Genomic DNA, 13,955 nt, shown 5'->3' with positions numbered 1-13,955 from the left:
CAACTTACTTCATGTTAAAGATTGGATGGCTCTTAATATGGCAAGAAAAATGCACTTGGCTGTCACAAATGTCTTAAAAATGCAGTTATGCCATCTAGTGGCAGAAAACTGAAAATCACACTCGTTTTTTACAGACTAGTACATCTTTTTAATTTTAGCTCAATGCTATGAATTATTATGAAATTAGTGTATCAATGGCTAAAAGCCATATTTATATTTGTTTAGTATTTTTTTTCCCACTTTTATGCTAACAAGGGTATGAAAACTTAGAAAAATTTTTTTATTGTACATTTTATAGTATATTGAGCAGATCTAAAATTTGCAATTACTGTAACCGTGAGTTGCCCTGTGATTGGCTATTGCCTGAAGCCGGCTGGGATAGGCTCCAGCACCCCCTGGACCCGTGCACGTGAATACAGTTGAGTTGATTCACAGCTTCGCAGGTGACCAAATTGAAGGCTAAAACCCGTACGACACTAGTCCTGGAACTTTTCTGACATATATTCACGACAGTTCTTGGGGAAAGATGAGGTCACACCCGCAATTAGTGCTATGAATGGTGGTTAACATTCGTGGCTCAAAAGCCACAAAGAAGTAGAAATAATAATGGGGTCACTCACCGAGACCCTTGAAGACACCATCGAATAGTGGGACAACAGGCCGGTCCACAAAGCTGTCCAGCTGGTTGACGAGCGCCTCTTTGGCCATACGGTACCCCGAGACAAACACCATCCTCTCGCTACCTCTTCTCAAGCTGAACACGGGGCCGTACTTCTTTGTGAGCTGAACAAAAAACGGTAGATGAATAACTTAACTCATTTGCTCCCAATAACGTGTAAATACGTTTTTTTAATGTTCTAAGTGTCCCAAAGACGTATTTATACGTTTTATTTTTTATTTTTATTTTTTTATGCTAGAGCATACGGAAGGCTTTGATGCAGCCTCTCAACTGCAAAGAACGGTTGCAGAAATGGTAGTTATTACACAAACGGCCAGCAGGTGGCAGCAGAGCAAAGGAGATCAACCAGGGCCATCTAGAAAAAAAGCTTAATTACTTACAATTTTGAATAGATTTGTGAAAACTGATTAAACTTAGCTCTCTTCTAATGCTAATTGCTGAAAAACGGAAACAGATAGAAACATACTTTTTTTTCCTGATGAAAGAAGAGACTTTAATCTTTCTCTTGATAGGTGCCATGCTTTTATAGCAATAGAACACAATATTCTGTGGGCCTTGCAAAATCAGTCAAAATCCAGTAAAAAAAAGCCGGGAGCGAACGGGACTGCTTCTGTGAAAATGGCTGGGAGTGAATGAGACAATGACATATTCATAAAAAAAATAAATCAATCAATCATGGCATAAAGTCGGTCTAAAGTTACACCTGCTAAATCACGTCTACATAGTACGCAAATTTTAGCCAAGTCCTAAAAACTACTGACTTAGGCCTGACTTGAGTCAAGTCACATGATCGCCAGTGTCACTAATTGCTTTTTGGTCTCACCCCCTCCAAGGCTTTGTAGTCCAACGAAGTGAAGACATTCCCGAGAAAAGGCAGGGCCAAAGGTCCCGGTGGGAAAGTGCCAGGCCGCCAGTTTCGCAGCACGTCCGTCAGCAGCAGCGCCGCCAAAGCAAACAGCAGCCAGCCGCTCACGTCCAGACACTCGAAAAGAGCTTGAAAAATCATAACGTTAGGGAGATTTCTCTCACCCGTCTGCTGGGGGATCTGGGTTTGTTGTTTTCGAGGGAAAGGGGAGGAGTAGCAGGAGGAAAAGTTATGTAACTTGTCCTCATATGTTGTGAAAAGTAAGCGTAGATGTGACACGATTTTACGGCTGGCTGCTGATAGTGACGACATGGAAGGAGTGTGCACACCAGAACATTGTTATCTTTTTATACAATAATGAAACGCATTAGCTTGAGTGTGTTCTAGCCCATGAAAGCCCTCCAGTAATGATTTACTGGGATCACTATCAGTGATCAGTTGTCAGTTTACCTTTGGTGCCTCTAGCAATCATTAAAGTACTGCAACTAATAGTTAATAAAGAATAATGAAAGTCATAAGACTTTGCAATTCATAAATTAGTACTAATATTTTGGATGTTGCATTCTTTTTACAGATACCTGCATGAATACTCAACTCTTGAGTAGTCATTGATGTCGATACCAAGTACCGACACCGCTAGTACTTTTTTGATGCATTAGCCCCCCCCCCCCAAAAAAAAAAAAAAAAACAATAAATAACGAGACATTTTAAAGCAAGGCCTATGTATCCCATTAGAGCATTTTTTTCCCGAAATAAAGTAATGGCAATTTTCTGTCTAATTTCTAGTTACTCATTGTAAAACAGCCACAAGAAGGCACCTGATATCAGTACACGTCCATCCTTAACTAATATTACACAAATAATACAAGTGTAATACACGTCAAAGAATATTAATGAGATTCAAAATAATTCAATTAGAAATAGAAATTAGGGGATCTTCTTGACTTTAAATCTCGTGTCAACTACTTTTTAAACCTCATCACTTTAAATCTTGTCATGATGTCTTGAAAGCTCATCATGACAACTTCAAGTCTTGTCTTTTCTTTCTCTCACTTGATGACCCGAAACACGTCGTCATAATTAATGAACAAAATAATCGACTAATTAATCTATTATTAAAATAATTTTACTTGCATCCCAAAATTATTTTTTTTGTTTCCAAACGGCCAAAATTTGTGATAAAATGGGGATAAACCTCCTTACTATGAAAAAAAAAGGGGGATTGGGTTGAAACCCTAAAAACGTTTTTTTTTTTTTTGTTTTTTTTTTTTTTTGTTTTTGTTTTTTTTTGTTTTTTTTTTTTTGTTTTTTTTTTGTTTTTTGTTTTTTTTTATATAATAATTGGGGGAAAAAAGAAGAAGAAGAAGAAAAAAAAAACCCTCCACGAGTAGTTAAATCCACGTGTCGCGAGTATGCGGGGGTCCACTGCATGCGCACGCTGCATTTTGTCAGGCTGCATGTTGAAACGGGAACAGTTGCGTGTGAATGTTTTGCGGTGAGTGAAGTAGGGCACCTGCCGACGTGAAGACCTCTGTGACTAACCAACCCCAACTCCACTAAACCAGGTCACTGGCCTCGTTTTTTGTTTTTTTTGCCCTTCTTCTTTTTTTTTTTCTCCCACATGCAACACAAGCAAAAGCACTGCGTGCCATCTTAACACGTCTTTTTTTTTTTTTTTTCTGCTGCTGTTTGCATCTTATCAGATGGATTCTTCACCAAATGTCAAAAGCAATCGCTCGACACCAGGAAGTCGTGACACTTTTCGTGCCGAGCGGCGATGACCCTCTGGAGATGCTTCATCGTGTTTCTCCTCAGCAGTGAGTATTTCTTTGTTTTGTCTTTTCTCATAAAAGGCCGTCTACGTCTGATTTTTTTTTTTTTTTTGTTCTTTTCTTCAGGAAGTGGCTCACTCTTCGGTGGCGCCCAGAGGTTTGACAACAGATGGGGCAACCTCAGCATGGAATCGCCCTTGCCCTTTTTGCTGGGCTCAGAGCTCGTGGTGTCCTGCCACATCAAGAATCCGTGTGAACCGGGGTAAGAGCCCGGAGACAAAACCCTTCTGCACTTCTCCTCTAAGACAAGAACCGGAAGTCAAAAATAGTCAATTTTTTTTTTCATCAATCATGAACACAAGTTGACTTCCAAGTTGTTCTTCTTTTTGTAGTAATTATCCCCAGAGGAAGTCTTGTTCCTTATTAATAACAAAAAGAGTACAAAATAGTGACTGTACTGACATTAGACAAATTTAAAAAAAAAGGACAAACAAACTAGGTAATTATTAAAAGTAAGAAAAAACAATTCGGAGAGATTCTTTTTTTTTTTTTTTTTTTTTTTTTTTTGCATGCGTGTGAGTTTGTGCTCTGCAATTTACCTGAAATCTATTTTAAAAATTCCATACTCTTCACCTTAAATTTTAGAGTTCCGCCAGAGTTGTCAGGAGACCAGAGGAAGGATCAAAGGAAATAAAGATGAAACAAGGGTTAAAGAGAATCTTCCATCTGCAACGGTTGACAAAAGATTTGTTGCTCTTGCTCGCCAGTGCAAAAATCTTTTTGTTTCGTTGAGATGGTTTTGACATGCATTAAGTGTCAAAAAGTTCCGCCTGTGCCTTCATCCCGTTGACAAAAATATTTGGAAGACTAATGAAGAAAGCATAAAAGAAGTAATATTAAAAAATCTATTCTGTCTATACAAAAAGTAATTCAAGTAATAGAAATAAATAGTATAACTCACAATAGCATGATGTTATCAATGTTAAAAAAAAAAAAAAAAGCATTAAAAATTCTGCCTGTACAATTACAAAATAATAAAACGCATACAACATATAAAATAACACAAAGTAAAATAGTGCAACTGTTCCAAAAAGTAATATAAACAACAACAAAAAACACACAAGGCACAATAACAAGGCCATTAAAACAGTTGGAAAAAAAAATCGCAAAAATACCAATATTAAGTAAATGGAGATTAAAACTAATGATACAAAAGTATTTAAATTATAAAATCAAAATAATAAAAATAATATAACTAATACAATTCTAACAAGAAAATACTAAATGTGATGAAAAAAATAATAAAAAAAAATGTCTAAAAAAATAATCTAATCAATCTCATAAAAGTAAGAATTTGCTCTTTGTAAAATGTAGTGCCAGTAATAAAAGTACTGTAATCAAAATAAGCAAAAAAATAAAAAATAGCCCTTGCAAGTCACAATAATAAAGCACATGTATAGTATGATAATAAAAAGAATATGTAAGTAGGAAAGCAACTAATGTGCACAATGTTGATGTTTGCCCTTGCAGGTCCAAAGTGTCTTTGGTGTTGAGTCCGCTTCCCGAGACTGAGTGGAAAGAGAACTGCAGCCCGGTGGTGGTGTTCAGGCTGCCCAACATGCGGCGGCCCAAATTCAACCTACATTGCAGGCTGCACCAGCACGGCCAAATCGACATAGTCGGAGGGTTAACGCCGAAGGGGGGCCGTATGTATTGTAGCGTGATTCTATCAGCGCAGATGTTGGCCAAGAGACAGTGGCGGTTTTAGATCCATTTTAACCGGGTGGAGGGGGCTGTCCAGGGGTTTAGTCAGCTAGAATAAATAAATACTTCATAAAAATGTATGATGTATTGAAAGCGATACAATTTCTACAATTAAAAAACAGAACAATACTTAGGTCTCACTGTAGCTAGGTAGCTAGCTAGCTAGACAGCTACTAGCTAAAATGGATTTAAAAACAACGACGAAGTAGCTTTATGGCTAACGACAAGCATTTTCCATCACCAAAGGGCCCCCAGAGAAGCCGGAGAACATCACCTGCGAGACCACCTCGCTCTCCCGCTCGGTGGAGTGCCGATGGCAGGCCGGGCACGACACCTACGTGGCCACTTCCTACAAGGTGTCACTCAGCAGGTTAGCTAGCAAGCACTCAACAACAGCTCGGATTGACTTGCGAATGCTAATGTAGTGTATTACAGCAAATTTAGACAGATTCAACATTTTGTGGGGGGTTTCTTTCTTTTTTTTTCTTTTTTTTTTAAGCTGTGAAAGGTAATAGTTGGTCAGAGTATAATTTTACTTGGTTCACTGAACAGCTTCAAACTTGCGGTTAAACACAGGACAGCACTTTTAAGTAGTAGTAGTAGTACTAGTAGTAGTAGTAGTAGAAAGCTGTTATTGATTATTTTCCAGCATTATTGGCATTGTCAGAACGAATTCCATATCAGAGAATTCACTTCACTAGCATGTGCACGTATGTGTGTGTCATCCATTCCTCAGTGGAAACGGCACTTGGAATTGGACCTCTGAGGCGGACAAGGTGGAGTTACCGAAAGCCGAGTTGGATTTGAACCAGCGGTACCGCCTGGTGGTCAGCGCTGACAACCACTTTGGACTCTCAAGCTCGGATCCGTTTACGCTGCAGCCCACACAAATATGTAAGCAAGCAAGAAATCACCAGGAGGGTTTTTGGTTTTTTTATATTTCAATTCCACATTTTAGTTTTTAACGTGCTAATAAAACGGAAGTTATGACATAGATTGATATCTTTGGCTGTGTCTGTCTTTTGAAGCATGTCCATGCAGTATTCTTTCATCTTTATTGATCGATATATTTATCAATATTGTTAAAGACGGTAATCATTATCGCAGAGAGCTGTTTCATGTGAAAATGAATCAAAAATTCTGAAAATTAGGCAATACTAGCAGTAAACAAATGCAAAACAAACTGGTGACGTCAAAACACTACTTTTAGTAACTATCAAAGTACATTTTGTTAACTGGCAAAGCATATTAATTATCAATCAATTAATTTTCAAAAATGTTGCTATCTCAGGTGTAATCGGACGCAAAATTACCAACAAACCATTAAAATATTTTTGTCAATCGAAATAAAGAAAAAATGTGGTTATTATAATCTAAGAGGCTGAAATTTGGATGATTTGGACGATTTGAACTGAAATTCGGCAGCAGTGATAATGAATAATGCATAAGCCGACGTGATCTTTAAACAAGGGGTCTCCTCACTCCTACAGTTGTACCTGAAAGTCCTCGCATCACTCGCATCCACTTTGGGAACGTATCCACGCTGCCGGTCGTGTTGCAGTGGGAGACGCCCGAAAACTCGTCACAGCTCATTGCTGTCGTCAGGCTCCGCCCAGCCAACTCTTCTACATGGGTAAAAAAAAAAAAAAAGACAGTTTACCTCCTCCAGGTTTGGTGGGCTTAGTCTGACCCCCACTCCTCCCGCTCCTTATTGCTTAGGATGCGAGAGAGGCGACGCGGCTCAAACTGGATGAGGTACAAGTGGATGATCTGGAGCCTTTGGTGGACTACGAATTCCAGATCAGGGCATGTACCACCGGAACCAGAAATTGCAGCAAATGGAGTTCAGTGGTGACGGGTAGAAGTCCGGGAAAAGGTATGGTCAATTTCCTTGTTAAGTATTTACATGTATTGTATTTTTCTTTCGTGCTTTTGTTTTCTAAAAATAATATACAGTATTAATGAAAGTACAGGAACCATCTTACAAAAACAGTATTTAGACTTTTCATAACAAATGTGGATGTGTATAGTTCAAGTCCATACAAAGACATTTTCATTCAACCCCTCACTAATCACCAAAGGGGATTCCTCAGGGCTCTGTCTTGGGGCCCCTTCTCTTCATGATCAATCACCTCCACTTGGGTCTCATTTTCTGCAAATTTGATATAATATTGCTTCACGGATGGCATTCTTGCAAATCCAACATTTCCCTTCCATCATTCTCCCTCACCTCCGACTTTTCAGAAATTAACTGCCTGCAAGTGACCGCTACATGTGGCAATATTACGAACCATAACTATTTTTCGTTTGTCAGAGCCAGCTAAATTTGTTCTACATCTTGGGGAAAGTCTGACATTAAAATCACCGTAAATTACAGTATATAAAATGTAACCAGACCGTAATCTAGAGAATTTGACGTCAAGTTTCTGGCGCACGTAACTAACGTGAAGCTATCCGCTAATGCTACCACTTCTCTACTGAAATCACTCGCTTCACCGACACATCCTCAAACAATATTTTCCCTGTTTTTCCCTAAAAAAGGAAAGAAAATCTTTCATCTCGGTATAAATATTACAAGTTACTATAGCAATGCTGGTTTCATTAGCCATTCTTTGGCTGTTCTCATTATGTTAGCATTAACCTAGCAGACGTTTTAAATGGCAAATTTAGGTTAAATACATTCTGTGTACTGTAATTCTCTCTCTTTTTTTAAAGATTAGTTTGAAAAACTTCAGCCACGAAGGGCAATAAACTGCTTGAGGCAAACGGGCCAGTTCAGCCAAGTTGATACTTTTGTGTATAAAACGATCAGTGCATGATCAGTGATGATAATAAGTTTCCTTTGCGTTTATCTTTAGGACCGTCTCAGCCACTGCATGTGTGGCGGATATTGAGCAATCACAAGAACATCTCACCTCAGACTGTCACGGTTTTGTGGAAGGTAACATGCCATTCATCTGAAATTGTTTTCATTTTTATAGGAGACGTAGCGTGTAATGTCATTTGTCTTCATTTAAAACCAGTTCGACTCGGTTTGGTTGCGATATTATGTAAATTAGTCTCATTGTTGCATCACAATCTCTAGGCTCCTCCTCCAGAGTCACACAGTGGACAGGTGGAGCGCTACATGGTGGACCTGGGCCGAGGTCACGCGGCACGGGAAGTGTTCTGCGCCACATCCGTGTGCCAGTGTTCACTTCAGGTGCCGTCCGATCTTGCGACGCTTGCCGTCAGCGTGGTCACCACTTACGGGACGTCGCCGTCGGCCAGCGTGCCCCTCATGCTCTCAGGTACACACAAAACGCATCACAACACGCATGTAAGGCGATAGTGAAGTTTTTATATTTTTATTATCATTGTAAATAGGTCAAATAAATTCAGCAGTTATTAATATACTTAATAATCACAATTCAGACATAAACATATTTAACAGTATAACCATTTAATCTGTGTGTAATATGTAATATATTTTGTACATATATATATATATATATATATATATATATATATATATATATATATATATATATATATATATATATATATATATATATATATATATATATATATATATATATATATATATATGCTCTATAAACGAAGTATCCTATGTCAGAATCTGGTAAATTTTCATTCTTTCACAAATCTTTACCATTGGTCAGTATACGTTTGGGTGTTTTTTTTGTTTTTTGTTTTGTTTTGTTTTTAAATACAGATTTATGACCAATCAGAGTTTTGAATGTGGCTTTCCCTCTTTGACAATAAAATATTAATGTTTGAACCAACACGCCACTTTGGGGGTTTCCTGAAAATTACGATGTTTAGACCTACTGTCACACTTAACACTTATCCAATGATTTAGATCAAGTTATTATATTACAATAAACCATTCACCAAGCCTTAATGAGGTCATTATGGTGATGTGGTAGCAACAAGGCTAACGTAGCATGTTACTGTTCAGATGACCCAGGGCCTGCTCTCAGGCAAGCTGATCCCGGGGCTAACGGCAGCGCAATGCTAGTTTCCTGGGAGTGGGCTAGACCAAGACCACCACAAAGTGAAGAGTTGTACTATGTTCTGGAATGGACTCGCGTGCCTGTGGGGAAAAGTGAGCTAAGCTGGATACAAGTGTCCATGGATCAAAACAATGCAAGCGTCACAGGTACAAACAAGTCCAGAAGTCGTAAACGGACACAGTGGGGGTTTTTTTTTCAATACGGCACTGACACCCAGTGGATAGCAAGTGTATTACATCTAATCCGCTTGTGATTTCCTGTTATGAGGCTTGTCCGAGGGCGTGAGGTACAACATCTCAATGTATGCCGTCAACAGTCGAGGAGTCAGCATGCCGTCGTCCATCCTGGCCTACTCAAGACAGCTCAGTAATACACGCCTGCTTACATTTTGTTTTTGTTTTTAACGAAACACTGTGAATACTTATTGGCAGCACTTCACTTTCCCCCTCCTACATTTGACATATGACAAAATGCTTTTCCTTTCTTCTCAAATTTGTGAAGGTCTTTGCTTTTTTCCACATTTTGTTATCTCACATAGTCTTTCAAAATTGATGAACTCTACATGAAACAAACAATAAAACAAAATGTGGAAAAAGTGAAACATTTATTCCATATTTGCAGTTTTATTTGTATTAAACCTGTTGAAAAGAAAAGAAAAGAAAAGAAAAGAAAAGACAAAAAAAAAAGAAAAGACAAAAGTACAAATAAGGCTGTTACATAACCAAACGTGGCAAAAGTGAACTTTCTGGTTCAGGTGTAAGGCATGACGTCACACTTTTGTGTTTTCAGAACCAACTGCCGGTCCCAGCGTGTCGGTGCTGGACCACAACACCACACACATCCTGGTCCAGTGGGCGGACCCCGCGGTGGAGGAGCAGAGGGGCTTCATCAACAACTACACCGTCTACCTGAGGACCACCCATGTGCAAAGCCAGGAAATCCCAGGTCAACAAATGCATCACAGCGAGACGAGTACGAGTGCAGAGGAAATATAGCCTCAGATTGAATAAAGCAGTGACCTCTAGTGGACAGTCTGAAAACTACAAATACATGCTACAGTTGGACGATCGCTTTTTTTTTTCTTTTTTTTTTTTTTATATAGACAAGCCCTCATAATAAATTTGATGTAATATTAAATCATTCTTAATTGTCTTTTAGGAGTTCAAATTAGGGTTTCTAGTCATGATTAGGGTTTTTACTTAGGGTTTGAAATCATGAGTTGAGGTTTCTAGATTAATTTAACGTTTTCAGGTTTAGACTTTCCAGGGTTTTTCTTCCTCCCTCCCGCTCCCCTTCTTTCCTATATTCCTTCATTTCATTCCTTCCTTTCTTTTACTCATTTCTTCCTTTCTGCCTTCCTTCAATCCTACCTTTCTTCCCTCCCTCTCTTCCTTCATTCCTCTTTCCTTCCCTTATTTCCTTTCTATTTACCTTGTTTTATTAAGTTAATTCCTTTCTATTTTCCATTTTCCTTCCTTACATTCCTCTATTGCTTTCATTCCTACTTTCCTTTGTTCTTTGCTTTCTTCCTCCCTCCACCCATGATATCCCCCAACCTTTCCTTTCTTATTTCTTCCTTCTTTACTTCCTTGCTTCATTGCTCCTTTCTTTCCTTCCTTTCTACCTCCCTCCCTCCATTACCTACCTGTTTCTTCATTTTCCCCGTCCATTAATCTCTTCTTTCTCCCTTCTTTCAATCTTCCCACTTTTGCTTTCCCTTCCTTTCTTCCTTTCCTTGCTTTCATACATCATTTCTTTGCATCCTTCCTCCTGTTCTACTGTACCTTCCTTCTTAACTCCCATGAGGTGAGCAGCACTCGTTAGCTTGTTCATGATGTCATCGTCCTCAGTGGTGGCGGCTGCGTCGGATCGTAGACGGAAATGGCTGAAGTGTCCCCAGGGCGCCGTGGCCCTCCAGATGTCTGCTTCCACCTCCGCCGGAGAGGGCCCGCGCGGGAACCTCACCTACTCTCGACCCAGGGAGCCTGCAGGTGGCTGATCATGCAATTCCCATGACGTTGCTTCAAGATTAATAACTAGAGAATAAAATGCACAGAGTGAGAGTGGACAATTTATGGAATGCCTGGATGTTGTGAGTATTTTTTATTATTATTTTTTTTAGCTGGATTGGCTGTGCAGGTGTTCCCCATGTTAGCTGTGGTAGCCGTCATGGTACAGCTGGCGTGCTGGAGCTGTGTGAAGAGAAAGTATGGGGAAAAAAAACGTTTGACTCATTACAAGGACACTTTTGAACTTTGTTGTGAACCAAAATAGCGGCACCAATGTACCTGTGTGTGTTGTTCAGGATCAAAGCAATATGTGCATTATGGGGTCCTGACTGGCTGGTGGAGGAGCTTCCCAAACCAGAAAAGAGCCAAGCCATCAAACTACTGGAGGTAGGACACTGCATTAGGTACCCCTGCACGATAATAATGCATTCGATTTATTTGGCGCTATCTTTTGCCCACTCGGAGCAAGACATTGTGAACTGATATTGTCTTATGTCGAAACATTTGATTCTTTAATTGTCATATCAATTACAATGATGATGATGTTGCATTCAATGGCATTTGAACTCAAACAGACAGCTAAGATCAAGGTGGTAAATTTTCCTCTCACCTTAAATGTTTTGCGCCCTACTTTCATAGCTTGCAGTTCAGCGTGTTTATGAATTTTCGTAAACCGCACTAGAGATTTAGACTCACTGAAACCAGGTCTTAATGGTGGTAAATGCGATTTTGGTGCATTTTTGATCAAGGTGCAGGCAAACAGATTCGCTGTTATCGTATTTCATTCATAAATATGACAAAATCTCTTTCCGTTGTCTGTTGACTGAATGCATGATAAATACATTCAAATAAGTCCATAAATAATAATAATAAGAAGAATGATAATAGATTGGCTGACAACCAGTTCAGGGTGTACCCCGCCCACTGCCCATAGCCAGCTGGGATAGGCTCCAGCACCCCCTGCGGCCCTTGTGAGGAGCAAGTGGTTCAGAAAATGGATGGATGAATAATAATAATACTCATCATCATAATTATCATCATCATCATCATCATCTCTATCTTTAGCTGGACATCGGGAGCGAGCCAACTTTCTCGTACACCGACAGCGACCCCCCGCTGTCCCCCATCAGTTTTGCCTCCGAAGAGGACTCCTTCTCCCCCGCCTCTTACGTCCAGCAACCCACTAAAGCCGAGACTTGTTTTCTGGAGGCGGTTGTCATGGCAACGCTGGACCACGGTTACAAGCCCCAGCTCAACGACATCCCGCGAGGAGACCAGCCAGACCAGGACCAGACGGACCACACGGGAGTAGACTCAGGTTCCGGCGGCTTCGGACCAACCCTGGGGAACTTGCTGTCCAGCTTGGAGTTGAGCTCGTCCGGCGGGCCCCACACACCGGGAGCGGACTGGAGCAGAGCAAACTATGGGGACCCCGAAGGCCATCCCCCTGTCGTGGATTTACAAGGTGAAACTGTGGTGGAGGTCTCGCTGGCTGGTGGCTACATCCCACAAATCTGCATTCCCAGCAGCGGGCAGGAAGTAGATTAAACCACTGATGGTGTCCATTCATCTTGTCTGCAAATTTACGAGGAAACCGCACAAGTAAGCCCAAAACCCCACACGAAAAGTCTTAGTGGCAATTTTTGCAGTACTTTTAACAAACTTCTCAAAATATTTTTTTTCCGGAGTTGCTTCACATGGTGTTAGTTTTGTACTCATTACAGTAAACATTTTGTGCTGTTTTGGACAATTTGTACCAAATTTCTGTGAAAACAGCGTCAATATGGGACCCTGAGGAAGTAGCAAACTTTGCCTAAGAAACGATTGAAACTATTTTGTACAATATCCTAATAAATTCTAAATACAAAGTAGCAATTATCAAAGTTTCCCTAAAAACTGCCAGGTTTCGTCTATTACAACATTTGGCATACTGAATTCTCATAAAAACGGGCAGTATTGCTAAAAACGATGTTTTATACATTACGTATTTTAAAAATATCCTATGAAATTCTTATGAAAACAGAGTAGATACGGTAGCAAAAATTTTTTTCTTAAAATTATTGGTTTTCTGTGTACTATTTTGTAAAAGATCCTACTAAATTCTCACAAGAATAGAGTCCCCTGTGTTAAACCTCAGCCTAGGCGGTAGAAAGGTCTCCCTAAAAATTGTTTGTTTCCTTTTAATTTTGTGGAGTATCCTAAATAAAACATATTGTAAAATATCCTACAAATCACAGCAAAACATGCTCAATTTGATTCCAGGTTTAGACTGCCTCATCATCATAAGCAGCAGTAGTTTCCCTAAAAATGTAAGTTTCCTACTTATTACTGTGAACTGGAGTATTTTGTACACTAGTCCACTAAATCCTCTTTATTGTCCCCCCCCCCCATTTAGCAGCAAAGATGAATCTAAAATGGTAATTTTGTACTATTTTCTACAATAGCAAGGTCGCATTAAATTTTCTCTTGTTCACTATTTTCTACAATATCACACTAAATTGTTGTGTGTACCTGGTCAATGTGCTCTCAATTTAATACAATGTCAAGGAAGCATGTTGTCAGTCTTCTTTGAATTACTGTAGGCTGAATGAAAATTCCCCTAAAATAGTCAGTTTTCTTTGAATTGCAGCACATTTTTTTGTGTGCAGTATTCTATTAAACTCTCAGGAGGACCAAACCTATTTTCTAACTCGGTCTAACCCTCCACCAAGCCGGCAGCAAAACCCTCTTAAAACGCATGAGCAAAATCAATTAGCATAGTCACTGGGATCATGTGTACAAGCTGTGTGCTGTTAGCGTAGCATGTTGTTGTTAGCGTCTGGCGTGAGCGAGTAAAAACACACCGCAAGT

At 39.6% G+C, this 13,955-nt stretch overlaps 2 protein-coding genes across 3 annotated transcripts in view; one reads left to right on the top strand and one right to left on the bottom strand.

The window, feature by feature from the left end:
- LOC144027023 (cytochrome P450 2J2-like) overlaps positions 1-1,873 on the bottom strand; it is an 8,749-nt gene extending 6,876 nt beyond the window's left edge. Inside the window, exons 1-2 of the mRNA XM_077534288.1 lie at positions 1,503-1,873; positions 621-783 (exon numbers count right to left, since the gene is read on the bottom strand). Coding sequence (XP_077390414.1) covers positions 621-783; positions 1,503-1,856 — 517 coding nt within the window. The 5' untranslated portion in view covers positions 1,857-1,873. The remainder of the gene's footprint in view (positions 1-620; positions 784-1,502) is intronic.
- LOC144027016 (interleukin-12 receptor subunit beta-2-like) overlaps positions 1-13,955 on the top strand; it is a 14,356-nt gene extending 401 nt beyond the window's left edge. The window contains exons 1-17 of one of the 2 annotated variants that reach the window (XM_077534248.1): positions 3,060-3,109; positions 3,248-3,361; positions 3,443-3,578; positions 4,847-5,022; positions 5,327-5,450; positions 5,817-5,974; positions 6,571-6,713; positions 6,800-6,956; positions 7,939-8,021; positions 8,166-8,370; positions 9,042-9,242; positions 9,364-9,462; positions 9,886-10,041; positions 10,947-11,087; positions 11,219-11,303; positions 11,402-11,492; positions 12,171-13,955. In XM_077534248.1, coding sequence (XP_077390374.1) covers positions 3,322-3,361; positions 3,443-3,578; positions 4,847-5,022; positions 5,327-5,450; positions 5,817-5,974; positions 6,571-6,713; positions 6,800-6,956; positions 7,939-8,021; positions 8,166-8,370; positions 9,042-9,242; positions 9,364-9,462; positions 9,886-10,041; positions 10,947-11,087; positions 11,219-11,303; positions 11,402-11,492; positions 12,171-12,653 — 2,478 coding nt within the window. In that variant the 5' untranslated portion in view covers positions 3,060-3,109; positions 3,248-3,321 and the 3' untranslated portion in view covers positions 12,654-13,955. Of the gene's footprint in view, positions 1-3,059; positions 3,110-3,247; positions 3,362-3,442; positions 3,579-4,846; positions 5,023-5,326; positions 5,451-5,816; positions 5,975-6,570; positions 6,714-6,799; positions 6,957-7,938; positions 8,022-8,165; positions 8,371-9,041; positions 9,243-9,363; positions 9,463-9,885; positions 10,042-10,946; positions 11,088-11,218; positions 11,304-11,401; positions 11,493-12,170 lie in introns of those variants that run through there. The other variant, XM_077534247.1, reaches the window with a different exon arrangement.

This window comes from Festucalex cinctus, chromosome 10, assembly GCF_051991245.1.
Source record: "Festucalex cinctus isolate MCC-2025b chromosome 10, RoL_Fcin_1.0, whole genome shotgun sequence".
NCBI classification, from domain to species: Eukaryota; Metazoa; Chordata; class Actinopteri; order Syngnathiformes; family Syngnathidae; genus Festucalex; species Festucalex cinctus.
The sequence above is the reverse complement of the archived record's forward strand: the minus strand, read 5'-3'. Positions and strand labels throughout refer to the sequence as shown.